Genomic DNA, 21,117 nt, shown 5'->3' with positions numbered 1-21,117 from the left:
CCCTCTCTGCTGCTGCTGCCACTTCATGCCTCATGAAGGGATTTAAGAGCCCAGGGTCCACTCGGCTACCACATCAGACAAAACCAGGACGTTCCCCAAATGGACATTCCTGGCCAGAGATCATCCTCGGTTCATACAAAATGCACACCAGGCCCTGCTCTTCACTCATTCCTCACTTGTTTAATATTTATGAAAGTTGATCACAAAATATAAATTTATCACTTAAGCCTTCTGCCAAGTTTTAAATGACTCTATGTTTATACCTAGTGGACAAGCAGCCCTCTGTGGTTTTCTCTTTCATAAACTTCAATCCCATTCAAAGGCAGGTATGTGAGAGACCCAGCTGACCCCAAAGACTAGATACGTCCAAATCACAGCCAGACCAGAAAGTTATTTTTTGTTCTTACAGTCAACCCACCCATATCTGAGGGTCCCGCACCTGCAGGCTCAACCAACCACAGACTGGAAAGTTTTGGGGAAAAAAGTCTACACTGTGCACATACGACCTTTTTTCATACTGTTATTCTGTATGCTAGAGTAAGACAACTATTTACACAGCATTTCGTTGCCATTTCACAAAGGGACTTGAATTGAGCATCTGCAGATTTTGGTATTGAGATCTTGGTCCTAGAATAGATACCCCAGGTCCAAGTGCTGCTGCTGCAATGAGGGTGGGAGTGGGCATCACAGTGTGCAGGCAATAGGCTGAAAACACACTGTAGGCGCTTTTGATAGGGGAGCAACTGAAATGATGCACTGCCAACTTGGAAGGAGGGAGGACAGGTTTCTTTCCTATAGTTGAAAGTGGGAAATCTTCAAGTTATGATTTTTTTTCCTGTTCCCAGCACCATGAATATCCAAACCTTTTGGTTCATTTGCAAATGAAAATTGGTTTACAATGTACACGCTAGAATCCTATGGACTGCTCTGGCACACAGCCATAGACGCTTGTTCAGAGATGACAGAAAGAGGGTCCCTACAGGAAGAAGAGTAGGGAATAGAAGGAACTTCAGAATAGGCTCCTTCATTTAGGCTGGTCTGGGCAGCACGCAGGGAGAGCCACAGGGACAGAAGCTGGTCACAGTGAAGAGCCCCAGGCCAGGAGGGGGAAGAAAAGGCCTCCAGTAAAACCGAGATAGAACAGCTGCTGGGAGAAGATCCCTCTTAAGACTGGTGCGTTAAGGGACACAGCCCTTCCAACATTCCCTTGGCCTGTTAATGCAGGGGCACACAAGCACGCAAAGAGGGCAAGGAAATGATCCAAAAGGCAGGTGGAAAATGGCTGGCACAGCATCAAATGGTTAAAGAACAGTTTATTTTTTTGGTATCAGGGACTGAACCCAGGGGTACTTCACCACTGAGCCACATCCCCAGCCCCTTTTATTTTATATTTTGAGATAAGAGTCTTGCTAATTGCTTAGGGCTTCCCTAAGTCTCTGAGGCTGGCCTTGAACTTGTGATCTTCCTGCCTCAGCCTCCTAAATTGCTAGGATTATAAGCATGAGCCACCACACCCAGCAGATTTTATAATCATTAATGTTTCACAAACTTGTGATCCTTCTGTCTTAGCCTCCCAAGTCACTGGGAGAACAGCTTAAATAACAAGCCAACCAACCTTATGATAGAGCCATATAACAGAATACTAACCCTTTTAGAATGAAGAACTGAATCCAGATCTTACTGAGGCTGTCATGGTAAGATATCTACAGTTGAGTGTGGTGGCACACACCTGAAATCTCAGTGTCCTCGGGAGGCTCACAAGTTTTCAAGGCCAGCCTGGGCAACTTAGTGAGATCCTGTCTCAAAATACAAAAGGACTAGGGATATAGTTCAGTAGTAAAATGCCCCTTGGTTCAATTCCCAGTACTGAAAAAACAAACAAAAAATGATATCCACAATATGGAGAAAAGCAAATTATAAACCAGTAAATATATTAAGACCTCCAATTTGGATGTATATCAAATATCAACAGAGGTTAACTATGAGTAGAGGGGTGTGGGTTATTTCCCCTACTCTATCTATATTTAAAGCTTCCTTTATAAACAGCTTCTCAGTTTAATGTCCACTGTGCCTCAGGGATCAAGGCGATGCAGAGGGCTTTGACTGGAGTGGAGACCGTGGACACTTAACTGGAACTCGGAGGCAGACAGCATGTTAGGCTGAGCTCTTTTGAAGGCAAATTCTATTAACGCTTCATTATCAAAACTATAAGAGAAAATAAGAAGTGACACATTAGGAAATGTGTCACTGATGGCTATTCTTTCAGAGGTTTACCTTCACCAGGCCAACACTCAGAAGTCACCTCGTCTAGGGCAATTCGACAAGTGCAGCATTGCCAACGCTAAGGAGCATGACTCCCAAACTTACCAGCAAGGCACATTGTCCAACAAGAGGACATCCTCCCAAGCAGCCAGCCAAATATTATGTAGAAGAACACATTTGAAAAATTAATAGAGAGGGCTGCGGATTTCTAACATCTTTCCTCCTCTCAGAGAGTTAGGTAGAAAGGCTCAGTAATTCCTCAAAAATCAACAGGGGGTGCCTACCTGACTTTCCCAGGCTGGGTAGGCTCTCTATCTCTGGGGTAGAGCAGAGTCTTGCACGAGGACCCTCAGCTGAAGGGCTTGAACTGCATCTCCTGCCTCCCAGTCACTGATCACCCTTCCCTCAGGACCATACATAAAGAGTTCTGCCTTTCCTCAGGTCAGAGGCCACTCAGGCTTCCCTTCCCATTCTCTATAGCTCTAGGCACAATAATCATATTAATGCCTGCCACCCAGCCAACCCCTATGCATGCCAGGGACTTACACACATCTCTTATTGTTAAACGATCTGAAACAGATCTGACTGCCTCTGTTTCACAAATAAGGATGACAGCACTGAGGTTTGTGAGCCCATCCATGCACCAAAGGGAGCAGACAATGACACTGGGCTCAAAGCCAGGTCTACTGAGCTCTGAGCCCATCTTCACCCTGCTTTGCCTTCGAGGAGCCACCTGCCAGACTCACCGCAACTCTACCTACGCTGAGATCACAGCTGCCCGGCCCCTGGGCCTTGCTCTCCCTCCCCAGGCCTTGGAATGAGGAGCTGAGCCGGGTCCAGTCTCCTCCGGAGCAACTTTCCCTATATATTGGACACTGAAGGTCGACAAAGAGGAAATCAGCAAGCACAGGATATGGCAAAGCAGCCTTTGGGTACTTGGTCAGGGTTAGGGTGGGGCATGACCGTTAACCAAGGTCCTATCCTAGGAAAGGTTGCCAAAGTTCTGAGTTGAGGGCCAGTGACTTCATTTTAGATGCAAAAATCAAGTATCACACAGCTCAACGACAATGTAAAGGGCCGAGGATGTAGCTCAGTGGTGGAGTGCTTACACAGCATGTGTGAAGACCTGGGTTCCATCCCAGCACTGCCAGCCCATCCCACCCCCAAAATTGAAGGGTTATGCACCACGGGCCTTGCTGCTTTTCATTATGCAGGCAAAGCTCAATCTTCTAAATTCTTTTCTCGACTGCTGGGGGCTGAGGTTGTGGCTCAGCAGTACAGCGCTTGCTTAGCACATGCGAGGCACCAGGTTCAATCCTCAGCACCACATAAAAATAATAAATTAAAATAAATAAATAAAATAAAGGGATTACATCCAACTACAACTAACTAACTAACTAAATAAGAAAGATCTCAACTGCCTTTAAGGTTTTTTGGTTTTTTGTTTGTTGTTTTTGTGGTGACAGGGTACTAGGGATTGAGTTTGGGGTCACTCAACCACTGAGCCACACCCCCAGCCCTTTTTACTTTTTATTTTTGAGACAGGGTCTTGCTAAGTTGTTTGGGGCCTTGTTAAAGTTACTGAGGCTGGCCTTGAACTTGAGATCCTCCTGCCTCAGCCTCTTGAGTCACTGGGATTACAAGTGTGCACCACCATACCCAGCTACATGCCTCTAAATTTTTTCAAATTTAAAGTATTTCAAGGCTTCTGGTGCTTTAGCCAGACTATAGAACTGGCCCATTCCACTGAGACCTCCAGCAGTCTCTGGTTCACTGTACTACCCCTAACCTCTACCTGAAAAGGTAACATCAGTACGTGGACTTCCTCACATTGAAACACAAAGAAAACTGGTTCATGAGCCCAAACAGCTGACTTCAATTAGGCTGGGCTTGGCTTCCGTGATTTTGTTTCTTCTTAAGGAGGAAATGGTGGGGCCCATTAGACTGCCTGGCAGTGCTGTAGGTTAACCAGGCCTGAACATGCTGTAAAGAATTGCCCAGCACTCCTGCCTCTCAGAGTGAAGGTGTGCTCAGAGACGGAGCCATAAAGAGGTAATTCATTAGACTGATAAAGCCGCCTTCCAGCACCTGAAGGCTCTGAGATGCAGCCCTGAGAGCAAATCACCTGCTCATCTCTTGGCCTCACGTTCAAGGCCCTTTCACGTCAGCTCTGAATCTCACTCTTTATCAGTATTTCTTATTCTCCCCTATAAACACTCAAGACTGCAGAAACCAGAGGGCCTCAGATCTCCCAGCCCTGTGCTCTGCCTGTGTTCCCTCGACACCTGCCACGCTCTTGCCTCGTCCCATGACTTCACTCCGGTTTGAACCACAAGAATTAATTCTTTGATTCCACATCAAATTCTCCTTCTCTGTGGTCTTTCCTGAGGCTCCTTCCCACCCTCACCGCCTCCCGTCTGAGTCCCCTACCACACACCTTCTTCTCTCTTCATCCCTCCTCATTTCAAAGCATACTGTGCCTGTCCCCATCCTGCCTTCAGCTGTCTTATTCTGTGGCTCCCTGAAAGTAGTAAGACTGTTTTGAAAAACATATTCCTACAAATACAAATATTCTTGTGTGTAATGTCCTAGGGGACACCCAGGATTACCTCACACACAGTGTTTTTCCACTAGTGACCAGGCATCTGGTATAGGTTCACCAAGTCTTTGTTTACTAAGCAACGAAAACCATCTTTTGCACAGGATTCCTCTGTCTCTGACTAAACAGAGTCCTAAACTGCATCTTATCTGGAGATAACAGTCCTGGAGGAATTGTCCCCACCCTGTTCCCACACTGGGAATGAGATTGGCTTTGGTTTACACAACTTTGCAGCTGCAACCCAAATAGAGTTGGGTAGGGCATCAAGTCTACAGAATGTTCAGATGGGGCTGTCAGCTGCCTGGCTCCCTCCTCTTGGAGGGCTAAATTCATCTCTTGAGATTGTTCTTGGGAGATAGACTGAGTCCACTTCAAAGGCAAAAAACTTGCCAGGGTAGCACGTTAACATTCCTGGCTGTTTACCAGTCTTTCACAAACACATTCTTCTGCACAGTGAGACACACCATAGGTCACTGAGAAACATCTGGGTACATGTTTCCAACTATTCTGTAACATGGTTATGAAAAGCACCTAGGCCTCACACTGCATGGATTTTCTCCCCAACTGTCTTTCTGGGATTCCTGAACCACCAAGCCCTCTGCGCCTCACCGATATGGGAATGTGGGTCAGGCAGGATACTTCTACTGGGAGAGGCATTAGATCTTCTGGGGAATTATCATGGAGGTGCCCAGGATGGAAAAGCCCCCTCAGATCCTCGCTCACAGTAGCTTCTACCCAAGCTCCCCTCCTGGTCCCTACCCCAGCTCCTCACTAACCCTGGGTCTTTCCTCATCCTCCTGAAGGGCTCACAGGAAGTACTTCAGCTCTTCCTAAGCTTCTTCAGGGTGAGCATAATTCTTTCAAGGGGCTCCAAATTTTTCCAAGCAGCGTGTCATTTCTAGGAACTCACCACTCCCTGGGCCCCGCTCTGCTGGGGCCTCCACCCTCAAATTTAACCGTTCACGGACCTGTCCTCTGTGACCCAGGTTACACAGGGCTTGCTTCCCACCACAGTCAGGGACATGCTGGTCACTCAGTGAAGGAACCAAGGCAACCTGAGCCCAGGTCCTGGTCCCAGGGGTTGGCACACGGGGGAGCTGAGGTGGGCTGCGGCCAGCCCAGCCAACCCAGTTCTCTGTGACGTCACGTTGGTCTTACCTCATCCCACTCGGAGGCGAAGGAAGGCGACTTCTCCAGCCTCTTCTTCCCAATGCTACAGTTGGACAGAGACTCACTCCGGCTCCCCATCGTCGCGTCCTCGGTGGGTGAGCAGGTCAGGAGATCAGAGTCAGACTTGGACAAACTGCGGCTGAGTTTGAGCTCGGCTTTGGGTTTGCTGGTGGGAGGGGCTCGGCTTCTGGCCCCACTCCGGTCTCCTTCTTCCTCAGCACCACCAGGGTGCGGGGATGCCGTGCGAGTCCAAGTTTCGGGGTGTGACAGGCTGCTGGTGGGGGGCAGGCCCGCTGGGTAGCCTGCTCTCTTGCTCTGGTCCAGACCACAGGGCTGGGAGGCTTCTGGAGTGTGCACACCCGACTCCTCCAGCTGCATGCTGGCCTCGTGGCAGGCGCCCTGCTGGGGGGACCCGTCTGGATGGCTCTGGCCTGTGGTGGAGAGCAGCTGGAAAGGGTCCTGCCCCACCTCACACACCGGGGAGGAGCCGTGGAGGAGACCGGAGAACTGCTCGGGGACCTGCCCGTCCTGCCCCTCTGCAGAGTCCTGGCTCCGACTGCTGCTGCTCCGCCTGTGGTCTTGAAGTGGACAGAGAGAAATAAAAAATTAAACGTGGCAAAAATCAACAAAGTTCCAATGCAGCAAGCGTACAGCAGAGCAGAATTCAAAACCAGAGAACAGAGAGAAGCCGGAGAGGGTGGGGAGGGGCGAGAGGGAGAGAAGAGGAGAGGGGAAGGAAGAAAACAGTTTCATATTGTTCTTCATGTTCGATTTGTACCCAAAGTCAGAGCATTTATGAAATTCCAAACACTGGCCTGATTAATGCTATCTGGCAGCCCTCCCTGTTGTTAGGGTGCTGTTAACATTAACGACCAGACCTTGCTATATAAGGCGAGGAGAAGTGTTAACCATATCCTACAGAAAGGACACAAGTGAGGACGGAGCAAGTGACCGAGGAGCAAGAGGGAAAGGAGAGGGAGTGTGCGGCCAGGGCTCGGGCGCCAGCGCCAGCCAGCCAGCAAGAGCCTGCGAGACTCACTCCTGGAACATCTGATACATTTCCATAAAGGCCAAAGTGTTATTTACAGCCACCCGCCCTCCCTTCCTCTGGCAAGCAGCAACACAGGAAAAAAATGGAGGTCATGATCCACAACCTGCAACTTCTGGAATTCCTTAACTGAAAGTGCAAAACAAAACAGCAGAGAAATAACTGCTTCCTTCCTCAGAGGGGGCCATTCAGAGCTCCACGCCTCGTCCTTCCTTCCTCAGGGAACACAGACTTTTCTTCTTTTAAAGAATATGCATATCTCACTCCTGCCAAAGACTCCCAGCTGCTCATATTTGTTTAAGTTTAACCTTAGTTGATCCTCTGAAAACGAAATGGTCTAATCCGTCAATGCCAGGAGACATTTGTAGTTCTCTGGAGACCTCCCCAACATCCCAGAAACCTGACACTACTAGCTCATAAGGCCAACTTCTACTGTATGCTCAAAAACTTCTGTCCTGAAGTAGCATAAATAATTGACCAAATTAGTGTCTAATATCAGCATCACCCTGGGACACCCAGGGGCTTTCCCTGCATGAACTCAGTCCATTGAAGACTTCCATCACATTGCCAGGGGACACAACACTGTCTCCTGCACTAGGTCACAGTCCAGAGCTAATATTCAAGCTTATTTTCTCTGAGTGGCATCTACAGATGCACCAAATAATTCCCTAGTCTGCCCAAAGCTCCCAAGAACTATTCATAAGATCAGAGAATATTAGAACCAAAGGGGTCCAGTGTGAGTATTTTTACAGATGAGGAATCTAAGGCCCACAGGCCTGCAGTGGTTTGTCCAAGGTGGTGGGAAAAAGAATCTGATGCAAGAGTGGGAAGATCTGGCTCTGGTCCTGGCTGTGCTTTCTCTTGCTGTGTGGCCTTGGCACTGGTGACTTCTTGCTGGGCTTCCATGTCTAAAAGAGCAGATAGGACTGCAAGGTTCTTCAAAATCCTTTCAATGCTCTGACAGTAATGAGAACCTCAGTCTACCATGTGGCAAACTTCTCCCCCTAGGGCGCTACAGAGCTCTGGCTAGGGGACTCGCCTGTTGCTGTCTGTGGAGCACCCACACTCCCCGACACATGTAGCTCAAGGCCCCTTCTGAAAAGAGAAGTCAGGTGAGCACTACGATACAGACCTGATATTCTAAAATGTACATGCTGCTAGTGCCCTACAATGCTGTTCTTAAGACCCAAACAGTCAGAACTCTCAAGGAGTCCACTGTCCCAAGGACTGAATTGGACATGGTTCCACTCACCTCACCCTCAGTCCCCACAGTCAGATCAGCTTTTGGCAAATATGCAGAGGGGGCCGCCAATTAACTGCACTTATGGCCCTGATTACTAATTTACAGGAGCCCAGCTGTATGAACTTCGGTGTCTCCCTCCTCTGCACTTGACCACGTTAGAACTTTCACACCCCCCCAACTCACCCATCTTACAACACAAGGGTCAGGTCCTGAGCAATGAACAGATTCTGACCTACTTGCATCACTTCTCTAGGGAAGAAGAAATGCTGAGACCTGAATTCCTACGGCTTGACTGGGGCCCCAGGAAGCTATGACTTCATGGCTACGAATATCCTGCATAACAACTGGCAACCAGAAGGAAGCTGCCTAGTGGTAGTGCCTGCTGGGGCCACAGAGAGAATGACACATGATCACACATGGTGGTTCAGGTCAATAGTCCCGAAAAGGCTGACAGGGGAGTCAACCAGGCTATAAAATCTGACACACAGTCTAATGACCAACTGTGTGTAGATCATGGCCCGAGGTAAATGTCCTCTGCACGTGAACGCAAGACAGGACAGTGGTAACAGGAACACAGGCCCCTCCACTGCATTGGCTTCCAGGTTCTCATTTAACAATCTAGGGGTGGGGAAGGCCCCAACAACGAAAGAGAAACACCACAGCCCAGACTGGGAGTCTACTTGGCTGCACTGCTTGGGTGGACCTTGGAACCCAGGCCCCAGAGAATGTTCTGAGTGCCGCTGTGGGGGCTGACAATGAAGGCCCTGTCAAACAACCACTCATTCATGCCAGCCATCAATGAAGAAAGGAAGGCAGATGCCAAGAACTCAATACCAGATGGATGCCAGGGGGAAAAAGTGGGCAGAGAGAAGAAATGGAAACTTCTGGAGGAAGGAAATATGTGGAGAAGCATCTCTGAGGATTGTAACCCCATTACAGAAACACAATCTATCCAATACATCATGGATTGTAAGAAATCAAAGGATTCTGACAATCACACGGACTTACCCAGGCAATGCCCTAGGGTGGATACCTTGTATCTGAAAAGCTGTCGAGATCCAAGAACCCTAGAGTTGGGCACAGATGCCTAGGCCTGCTATCCCAGCTACTCAGGAAGCTAAGACAGAAGGATTGCAAGTTCAAGGCCAGCCTGGGCAATTTAGTGAGACCCTGCCTCAAAATAAATTTTAAAACAGGACTGAGGATGTAGGTCAGAGGTAGAGCATTTGCCTAATATACACAAGGCCCTGGGTTCAATCCCAAGTACAGTACTGCAAAAAAAAAAAAAAAAAAAAAAAGGGGAGGGGGTGGGGTTGTGGGTGTGCTTAGCATGCATGAGGCCCTGGGCTGATTCTCAGCTTCCTGCGGGGACAGGGGCATCTAAGAACCTGAGGATTCTAACAAGCTGGCATTCTCTTTCCCTAAAAACCTGCATATGTTTCCTGGCAATTCAATGGGTGGGAAAAGAACTGCTCAATGCTTTTTTTCTTCTCCAAAGTCAGGATGACATAGGTCTTTAGGGTCAAGGGATGAATAATATGAGTACAAGTGAGCAGTCTTAAGCAAATTACTTGACATCTTTGTGCCCTAATATCATCACTTGTCACTTTGAGATCATAATAATACTTCATAGAACTGGTGCGAAAATTAAATTACATGTGTAAACCATTTAGAACCATGCCTGGTCCACGCTAAGACCTCAACAGATGATGGCAGTTGTTACTACCCACCATACAGCATCCAGCACAACACACTCTGCTCATAGATGAGACCAAATACTTCTCTGTTTCTCACAGGTGTGTCACAGGGATCCTCAATGGCATGGTACATGAAAGTACTTGAAAGAGATAAAGCACGTTATGAGAATCCGTTAGGCTCATCATCCCTGCAACTCTCAACAGCAGAAGGAAAGGACAGAAGGTAAGATGGAGAGAAGGTTGAAGCCCCAGAACTGGTGTGGTGACCATTCATTCTGATTACCTTAGGGCACACCCAGGGGGTATAAAGACACCATGTCTGCCCCAGTGGGCTTCCTAAAACTGGAAGAAACTGGCATATTCAGAAACAATTAGAAGGGGAATTAACATATTCTAAGTAATGTGAAGACTAAATGCACAGTGAATAGAGGAAAGTGCTAATGGCCCTGAAGCTCAATGGTAGAGCACTTACTTATTAAAATGTAAGAGGCCCTGGGTGAAAGGAAGAAGGAGGAAGGAAGGAGACTGGAAGGAAAGTGGCATTACTGTAGGCCAGGCGGCTTCCCCGCCTGTGGCTTCTGTGCTGGACATTGAAGAAGTGACCCTTGCCAGTTATGCCCCATCATCTTATGTGCAGGACACTTGCACAAACTTAAATGGAGCAACTTTATAGGTGTCCTACAACCTTCATAGGTTTTGATAAGTGTCCTACTTATAGGACAGTGGGAGCAACAAGGTGAAGAGGAACAGACACACATCAGAAAAGGTGGAGCCACACACCTCGTCCAGGGACCCTGTGGCGTGCAGGAGGAGCCTGCAAACCCAGGCCCTCCAGACCACCTACGGTGCTTCCAGCAGCTCCCCCTGCCCTCAGCCTTCCTCCCATCTGCCCTCCTAGAGAGAAACAAGGAAGCAACCCACACAGAGGGAGGGCTGCTCCTTACTCTCCCTGGACACCAAGGCCAGTGGCTTCCCTGAATAGGCCGCTAGTGGAGCCAATTCCCAGCCCATCAACTTCCCATCTTTACCCATTCTTGGTGCTGGCTTTCCTTTTACCCTGAGAGCTGCTGAAGCAAGAGGTCTTCTGTGCTGCATTTTAATGACTGTGATGGTCCAGGCAGATCACACAGGCTGGTGAATAAATAACATTTTAACATTTGCACATTTTCAGTCACCTCTGCCTATTTAAATTAGGGATGAAAAATGCAGCTCATGAGAGGAGCTGCTAACTCCAATCACTCCTCAGACCCAGAGGAGAGAACTGGGCAACCAGTCTTGCAGACTGTTCTGCCTCCTTTGTTCCATGAGGACTGGAACCCTCCAACTGCCTAGTCACTGTGGTGAGCATCTGAAACTCTATGGTTTGCCGGCTATGGTGGTACAAGCCAGTAATCCTAGAGAGTTGGGAGGCTGAGGTAGGAGAATCAAAAGCTTGAGGCCAGCCTAAGCAACTTAGTGAGACCCTGTCTCAAAATTTTAAAAGGGCCAGGCCCAATGCTGTGGTACATACCTGTAATCCCAGCAATGCAGGAGGCTAAGGCAGGAGGACTGTGAGTTTGACCAGCCTCAGCAACTTAGCAAGACCCTGTCTCAAACTAAAAAATATAAATTACAAAAAAGGAGGCTGGGTTGTAGCTCAGTGGTAGAGCGCTTGCCTAGCACACATGAGGCACTGGGTTCGATCCTCAGCACCACATAAAAAATAAATAAAGGTATTGTGTTGATCTACAACTAAAAAAAAATAAATAAAATAAGGGCTGAGGATGTGGCCCAGTGGTAAGTACCCCGGGATTCACTCCCCAGATCCACAGGAAAACAGAAAACCAAGAAACCGTGTGGGCCTAGTAGAACTCCTAAGCACAGGGCTGCTTTTTGAGGGTTACTGGAAGGAAGGCACTGACTAGGTTATGCAGACAACTGCTGAAAATGATGACCTGATAACCAGATGACCACTCTGGTCCATGGTGATCTGAGATACGGAACAAGAGCTGGACTGAGATTCAAGGGGCCCAAGTTGTTGTCCTCCTAGAACTTTTCCTCTGGGTCTCTTTTAAAACATGAGTGGCTGGGATGCATTACCTGGGGCTTTGAGACTTAGTATGGTGTGAACCTGTCAACAGACAACCTCTCTGGTCCCCTGCAGTTCTATGATAGTGGCAGTGTGAACTGCAGCAGGGCTGCACCTCACAGTTTGAAACACAGGCTTTGGATTCAGTCAGACAAGGCCCACACACTCCACCCTAACATCTTACTAATCTACCACACAGGGACAAAAACCAGCCCCTACCCTGAAGATTTATCCTGAGACACAGAATGACATAATCTGTATAAATCAACTCAGCATGGTGGCTGGCCCCCAGAGAGCATTCAGTAAGTGGTAGCTGCCACCGCTATCATCATTGTTCATTTACAGCCATTTCCAAACCACTCTTCATGCTAACACTGTACACAGAGGTTGGCTTCTTTTTCCCTGACTCTGGATACTGGTTTCTTCAATTTCAGCAAAGGTCCGGTGGCCTTGCAAGTTTGGTTCAGGGTGACATACAATGGCATGGTAGAGAACCTCCGGGATATGCCATCTCTACTCGCGTCATTCATAGGCTCCACACTGACTGGGTTCTGACTACCTCATGAGCTAAGAGTTCCCCATTTCCTTAACCTCTTCCTTTAGAGTCTACTCACTACCAGTCATTGGCCTCTGGCCCTCACACTTCAATCTCCTTCAAAATGCCTGCTCTGCCTATCAGGTTCCAACCAGCCACGGTATCTAATCCTGTCCAACTTAACAGCACATTTGCTGTCTTTGTCCCCCTTGATCTCCAATCACTTCCAGCACTGGGTATTCAGAACCATCTGCTTTCTCTTCTGCAGTTGCTGGAATGTTGAGCCCTGCTAAATACTCAAGAAGCAACTGAGTCCTCTACCAATTCACTGAACTCAGCTGGCTTTCAGCAGCCACCACTTATTAAGTACCAGTTATTCTGTGCCAGACACTGTGCTAGGTAATTTTAATTCTTAAAAACCATGAAGACTTAGTATTCCTTCTTTACTCCTAGCAACCAAGGCTTAGAGGTGAAATGACTCCCTTGAGGTCACTAGCCAATTTGAGGGAGAAAGAGTTCAAATGCAAGCCTGACTATAGGGCCCAGTCATCCTTTGATTCATTTCTTAAAAACTGAGACCACCATCAGATTGATTCCTCATCTCTCTTGCTCTTTCAAACCATCACCTTTATCCATGGCACTTGTACTCTTAGAGGATAATCACGTCCATTCCTAAGAAGACTCAGACAAGACAAACTCCCTTAGCTCTTTTCAATACCATGTCAACATTTGGTGGTGATTTTACCTCCTCCCATTTGCCTCATGTGAGATGTGCCAAGTGCTTTTTCTAGTCATCATCCTTCTAGCTCTTTCTACATAAATGGATACTATGTTTCTGGTGCTCCCAGTACCCACTTCCCTTCTTCCTTGATGATGGGATTTTAATTAACTAATTAATTTAATTTTGGTACTTTAATACCAGGGGCATTTTACCACTGAGCCACATCTCCAGCCCTTTATTTTATTTATTTATTTATTTTTTTATTGAGACAGGGTCTTGCTAAATTGCTTAGGGTCTTGTCAACTGCTAAGGCCGGCCTCAACCTCTTGATCCTCCTGCCCCCCAGCATCTAGAGTTGCTGGGATTACATGGGTGCACCACCATGTCTGGCGATTATGGGATATTTAAAAAGCCTCCCAGCCACCTAGAATAAAGACTACATTTCCCATCTCCTAGGTACAGCCACATGACCAAGTCTTGCCAATGGGTGACAGTGGTACAGGTAACTCTGGGACCCCAGGACAACAGGAGCCTGGTGCTGGACTTCCGTCTTCTCTCAGCTGCAGTTACCTTGGTGGCTTGTCATTGGCTGGTCACACTCAGCCTTGGCCTCTGACGGCTGTCCTAGCTATCTTCCTGTCTTTCTTTCCTTTTGCACTTCTAAGTTGGATCTGTGATTTCTAATCTTAATGTCTCTCTTAAACATCAGACCCTCATTTTCAAGGGTTTATGGAGTATTTTACTCAAATGTTCTCCTGGTATCTAAAATACCTTAAACTTTAAAACCAATTTACCGTCTTCCCTCATATACACCCTGTCCTCGATTCCCTACTGCCAGTGACTATGGTATTTTCTCAGTTGTAGGCTTAAACCTCAGCACATCCTTAATACCCTCCCCTCGTCCTTCCACATCTGGTTATGATCCTTTAATTCCTCCCTAATACTTCCCTCATCCCCACATCCCCACCCTCCTTCCTGTAACTTCCCGCGACCCTCTAGTCTGGGCTCTGTTTACCTTCAGGAGACTCCTCGAGGTCTCCTTAGGGCATACCTGCCTCCAGCCTCCCCTAATCTCTCACAATTATACCTTCTTAAAGTCTGGCTCCTCTCTGGTCACCCCTTCAAGACACTTCAACAGGACTGCACTGTCTCTGGGATAAAGACTGACATTTGAGATGTCTGTGACAAGTTCCCCTGGTTCCAGTCAGACCGGATCAGCAGCCCTCCTCACATGCTCTCCATCTTCTCAGCACCTCACTGCTGTGTGCCCCTCCCTGGGCTTGCAGAGCTCCCTCCCTCCTCCTTGATTCTGCCTATCAGGATTAATTCTCTATTTTAGGATGTAGCTCAAATACCACTTTCTCAGTGAAGTCACTTCTGATCTTTTACACTGACATAACTTATCCCTCTTTTGAATAGCAAAATTACTTTGAACCCAGAGGCGCTTTACCACCGGGCTATACCCCCAGCCTTTCTATATTTTGAAACAGAGCCTAAGTTGCTGAGGCTGGCTTTGAACTTGTGATCCTCTGGTCTGAGCATCCTGAGTCACTGGGATCACAGGCGTGCGTCACCATATCCAGCTCTTTCTCACGTACACATGCTCATAAATGGTTGTCATAACTTGTGATGGAAGAAAATGTAGACACATAGTTTACAAGGGTTGGGCTTGTTCTACAATGGAAAGAAAAGTGAACTATTCCAACTCAGAAATATAAGTTGGTAAAAATAAGATAACTATACAGCAAGGCTTTTGGTAAGAGCACCCCTTACCAAAGAAGGTGAGGGAAGAAGCTGCTGATCACAGGCTTAATCATTAAACTGTCTTGTTTACACGTTTTGCCTTTGGAAAAAGCATCCAAACTTACTCAACCTTGGCATGAAAAGCTAGCCTGGACTTTAACTGAGGTACCTATTTTGTCCTCTTGCTGCAATCCCACTAAACCAACCAGCAGATGGAAGCATGCCTGAGAAAACTCGATCCCAAGCGGGCGAAAAAGCCACAATAGCCACTCAAGGGTTCCCTGAAGACTCAGGAACTGGCAGAGCAGTGGACAGACGTGGGAGTAGGAAAAGCTAAGATACCCGATTCCTCCCCTGTGAAAGGGTTAAAGTCTTCATACTCATGCACAAAGTGCACAGAGGGAAGATACGTACAGCTCTCAGGCACACTGACTTCCCTGGGCCCCAACAACCTCGGAAGTGTGAATGTGCTGTGCCAGAGATGGCCTCAGTGTCTCCAGCCCTCAGCCAAGCAGACACCTTACACAGCGGCCGCGGAAACAACACCAGAGAGAACAGAAGGAATTTAGGCCTCCTGGCTACTTTCCCATCTGCCATCAAACATGGAAAGTTGTCCACTGTTTCTCTGAGTGGTAAAATGCTCAGAATGTCCAGTGACCAGAGTCAAATATTAAAAGAAACAAATAACTACACTGCACAAAATGGAAAACACTGTTCTCAGTTATGCTAGCCCTGAGTAATGAGTTGGGAAGACTTTTCCAAAATTTGAAATAATTTAAATCACCAAGGAAGAAGATTCACTAGGATAAAACCATGATAAAACCATGGGGTGTAGTGCCATTTTGGGGGAGATAGGCTTTCAACTTGATGGATCCATCCGAAGTCTTCTACTGCTACCAGTTTTTGTCCCTTCTACAAGGCAAAAATGGCATTTATGGGTAGAAAGACCTTCCACTGTGTAGGACTCTCCTGCATTGCACAGGATGCTGGCTTTCCTCATTACCACTAGGCACTAGGTGCCAGCAGCAACTCAAATTCTAAATGCTCCCTGGGGGTTGGTAGCAACTCTTACTTACTACACTAAAGGTGTTCCTATAAATTCTCTTATTATTAACTTTTACAATCTCTTAATTTGTGGTCAAATATTCTCTACATCATTCCTATATGTTGCATTCCCACCCCCATCAGAATTATCAGAGATCTTTAAAGAAACAAACAAGTTTTCATTTGAATGATTAAGTCTAACACTTCTTGGCTTCTTTATACCATTAGTCCTTTCTATTTTCTTTAACGGAAGTAGAACTTGTACACCATCAAGTATGTGAAGTATACTATCCACTTTTCTCTTTATTCTCCTCTGCTTTCTTTTGGTGATGTTTTATTATTATTTATTTTCACACATAAACTCAAGAATATACACTTTCCTCTGAGTACTACTTTGGCCAAACATTATAGGTATGAAATGTTTCTACTATAATTAATTTCTATGTAAAAGAAAGAAAAAAGGCAACTCACATACTGAATAAACAACAAAATGCACAGGTTCATGAGTTAGGCAGATGCAAATTCTACGCAACACCTAAACAAAAACTCATATATCTAAAACATTCAAGAGTGATACTATGCCGAGTCAGGCAGGCTTGCGGCAGAATGTGCTCCGTTCAGGAAGACTGAGTTGGCTCCACCAACTAAACCAAGACATGCACTGACCAGCTAATTCTACTCTCTCAGATTCTTTTGAAGAAATACTCTGATAAGAATATGTGGGGCCGGGGCTGTAACTCAGTGGTAGAGTGCTTGCCTGGCATGTGTGTGAGGCACAGGGTTCTGTCCTCAGCACTGCATATAAAGAAAGATATATATGTATAAAGCTACATATACAGAATATCCACAGCAACATAGTTTACAACAGGGAAATAGTGGAGATAGCTTAAGTAAACATTTACCAACTGAAGAATAAGAAAAGAAAAAATGAGTTATGGGATATTTAGTGGCTATTAAGAATAAGATAGATTTTAAGAACCAAGACAAAATTGTATCCACGGACAAAGGAAATATAAAAAACAAATCCACAAAATAACTTGTGAAATAGGATCCCATTTTAGATTAAATACAAACAAAATAACCTCTCACAGTCGCTTCTGTATAAAGACAGCACATGGCCCCGAAGCACACACTACAGACTGGCCACCGCTGGCAACTCTGTGGACAGAGGTGAGAAGGCCTTTGCCATTTTATTTTTATTCACTTCTGTATTGTTCAAAATATTTTATTTCCTTCTCAGTGAGTGCATACTAATGTGATTTTAAAATGTAATTAAAAAAAAAAAATCCTCCCACTTGACCCTCACTTCTATTTTCTTGAATATACTGAGGGGCTAGAAGCTCCGGTGGTCTCCATAACACAGCCTTTTGAAAGCTCACCAATTAGTTCATAAAAGCTGCATGAGACAATGACCTTAGTGGAAAAACAAAGTGATTAGCATGACTGCCTCCCCTTTACCAACCCTGGCGGGTGCTCCTCCCATCCAAGCTACTCCTGCCAAGTTGATGAGACAGGAGGTGCTTCTGAGACACTGGCAAGCCCATTTTCATATGTAATGTTTCTACCCCTTCTTCTGAAAGCCCCTGGTGACCCACACAGCCAGCCCAGAGGGGTGCGCCTCATCCTACATTTCAATTCCATCTGCTTCCCGGCGCGGCCTGCTCAAGCAGCCCAGGGCCGGAGCTGGAGGCAGCTGAGGCAAAGGAGGAACCCATGGCAGGCAGCAAGCCCTCCTCCTCTTCCACTGTTCCCTCCCTCACCTGGAGAATTCCTGAACTGGGGACAGAAAATCCCCACCAGGACGTCTGACAGCCATGGGAAACTGTCTAACTTCCCCTTCTTTCCTTCCAAGTGTTGAGCTAGCTATTTGCTGGGTGTCCTGGTGAAGCCTGTGAAAGACAGAAAGATTTGGAATCTTCTTCCCCAACGATGCTGAAGAATTTTCCCTCACGGAGAACCATTTTCAAATTAAATTAAGTGCCTATTCTGTGAGGGTTAATTTCAGTATGATTTGGTTTTAAGTACCTAGAGAAGCCACCAGTACACTACTCCACCCTCTTTGAATGTTTTAGATAAAAACGTGCCAACTTATTTGGATGACTTCATACAGTTAAGATGGCAGCTCCTCAGGCTGGGGTTGTGGCTCAGGGGTAGAGTGCTCACCCAGCATGTGCGAGGCCCTGGGTCCGATTCTCAGCACCATATAAAAATAAAATAAAGATACTGTGTCCAACTACAACTAAAAAATAAATATTAAAAAAGAGATGGCAGCTCATCACAAGCTGTGACACAGATTCCATACAATCCCAATCAAAATCCCAGTAGGACTTTTTATACAAATCAACAAGTTAATTCTAATTTTGTATGGAGAGACAAAAGATCCAGAATATCTAAAATAATTCTAAAAAAGAATAATGAAACTTCAAAGGCAATTCAATGGAGTGCTGAAATAAGTGAATATATGCAAAAATTATCTTAAAGTGGACCATAGACTTAAATGTAGAACTTCAAGTTAGAAAATTTCTATAAAAAAACATAGGAAAAATATATTGACCTTATCCACTTTTCTAAAAAGATAAATTACAGGGCATGGTGGCAACACCTGTAATCCCAGCTACTCAGGAGGCTAAGGCAGGAGGATCACAAGTTTGAGGCCAGCCTGGACAGCTCAGTGGGAGCATACCTCAAAATAAAACAAAATAGGCCAGGAATGCAGTTCAGTGGTAGAGTGTTTATCTAGCATGTTTGAGGCCTTGGGTTCGATCCCACATACTGCAAACTAATAAAAAATGCATAAACAAACTTTTTCAAGTTAAGAATCTCTGCTCTTTAAAGTACATTGTCAAGACAAAGTCACATTAAAAACACATTAAAGAACTTGTGTCCAAAATATATGAAGAACTCACAACTCAATAAGAAAAGAAACAACCTGATTTTAAAAAATAAACAACATTGGGCTGGGGATGTGGCTCAAGCGGTAGCACGCTTGCCTGGCATGCGTGCGGCCTGGGTTCGATCCTCAGCACCACATTCAAACAAAGATGTTGTGTCCGCCGAAAACTAAAAAAAAATAAATATTAAAAAATTCTCCCCCACCTTAAAAAAATAAAAAATAAACAACAGATATTTCATTAAGTGGTAAATAATCCCATTAACAGATTCTCAATTAGATAAATGCAAATAAACCCATATTCTAAATTTCAGAATGACTAAAAATTTTAAAATCTCATAATATTAAGTGCTAGGGAAGACACATGTCCACTGGAACTCTCATACCACTGCTGACAGAATGTAGAATGGTACAACCACTCTGGAAGATGGTTTGGTGGTTTCTTTCCAAAGTTAATGATATACATATACATATCTATATTTACAATATTTACTAGGATCCAGCAATTTTACTTCTATGCATTTATCCAAGTGAAATGAAAACTTAGGCTTATACAAAAATCTGTGTGCAAATGTTTATAGCAGTTTTATTTGTAACTGTCAAAAGCTCTAAATGACCCAAATGTACCTCAGCTGTGGTACACCTATACAACAGAATAGAAGTCAACAATGAAAAGGAACACATTTCTTTTCTTTTCTTTTAATATTTTATTTACGTTTTCGGCAGACACAACATCTTTGTATGTGGTGCTGAGGATCGAACCTGGGCCGCACCCATGCCAGAATAGCGCGCTACCACTTGAGCCACATCCCCAGCCCCATGAACATATTTCTGATATACGTGACAACACATGTATCTCAAATGAATTATGCTAAGCGAAAGGGTACATACTGACCGAATCCATTTATATAACACTCTGGAAAAGGCAAACCTGTTAGGACAGACATCAGGCAAAGGTTGCCAAGGCTAAGAGAAGCTGACTGTAGAGAGACACGGGGAAATTTTTTTGTGTGATCAAACTGTTCTGTATTTTGATTCTGGAGACAGTTATACAACTCTATTTTTCAAAACTAACAGAACTGTAAACAAAATGAATGAACTTTATGTATCTAAATTATGACCCTTTTTTAAAGCTCCAAATGGAAACCATAAAATACAAAACAAAGATTGCTATGGAAATGACCACAAAATAGTGTCTACATGCCAGAAGAGAAAAATTTTTAAATAAGGCCATTAAAAAGAAGGTCTGCAATGTCACACACATATGCATATCTTCTCTTTGCCATCCAATACCCTTTGAAAGGTCTAGCAGAGGGGATTTCAAAGGAAACCACCTTATCCCCCATTCTGATCAGAACCCTGGGGGGTCTCAGAGCTGAAAGGAGTCATTACTAATACCCACAAAGGACTTAGAACCTGCAAGCCAAGGGGAGCTGGGAAAGACCCCGGGCCTTCCTTCAAAATGCAGTGGGAACTGCACTGCCCCTCTGCTCTGTCCTTGGGAGGACTAGGTTGACAGGAGACTCCAGCCACACTCACCTCTGTCGGGCCTGCACTTACACTGACAGGCTGATGTCAGTCCTGCAGCACTCGCTCCCTCACACAGGAAACTGAATTTTGCAGAGGCAAAGAAAGTAGGCCAAGGCGACAGAGCACTCTAGTTCAGTGGCAGCCAATCACGGGCCCCTCCCTAGGAGTGTCTCGCTCTGAGGTCAGGACTCAAAGGCAGAGTCTGTGCCGTCAGCCTGAACCCAAAGGGACCAACCTGTTGGGCGTGTTTTCCACGCAAGGCCGTGAGGGTTTAGGACTGAGGCTCCAGATCCACCTTTGCTGTGATGCTGGCAGGCCCTCTACTTGCCGATACCACATGGGTGACCTAACCTCCTCTGGCTACATGTGCAGAGGATGACAAATCCAACTGGATGTGGAGTTCAGAGGTGGAAAATGAAAAACTGTGATGCGCCCACCACCCCAGGCTGCCACGAAACCCAAGTGCCCCAACCCAACCAATGACAAAGCGACAGGGTCTTCCCCTTCCACCCAAGATCACAAACTTGTAAAACTCTTTTGGAACTGGGGCTGCCATGGAGGGGTCAG

General features: G+C 45.9%; 1 protein-coding gene across 15 annotated transcripts in view; it reads right to left on the bottom strand.

The window, feature by feature from the left end:
* Anks1a (ankyrin repeat and sterile alpha motif domain containing 1A) overlaps nt 1-21,117 on the bottom strand; it is a 107,076-nt gene that overhangs the window by 60,012 nt on the left and 25,947 nt on the right. For 12 of the 15 annotated variants that reach the window (XR_007348407.1, XM_048805139.1, XM_048805142.1 and 9 more), the window contains one exon: nt 6,020-6,609. Coding sequence is in view for 13 of the 15 variants with exons in the window: in XM_048805139.1 (XP_048661096.1) it covers nt 6,020-6,609 (590 nt within the window). In the remaining 2 variants the exon portion in view is untranslated. Of the gene's footprint in view, nt 1-3,008; nt 3,506-6,019; nt 6,610-6,909; nt 7,083-20,559; nt 20,689-21,117 lie in introns of those variants that run through there. The other 3 variants (XM_048805146.1, XM_048805145.1, XM_048805147.1) reach the window with 3 other exon arrangements.

The sequence above is a fragment of the Marmota marmota genome, unplaced genomic scaffold (assembly GCF_001458135.2).
Source record: "Marmota marmota marmota unplaced genomic scaffold, marMar, whole genome shotgun sequence".
Classification (NCBI taxonomy): Eukaryota; Metazoa; Chordata; class Mammalia; order Rodentia; family Sciuridae; genus Marmota; species Marmota marmota.
Note: the sequence above shows the minus strand (reverse complement) of the source record. Positions and strands in the feature narration are given on the sequence as shown.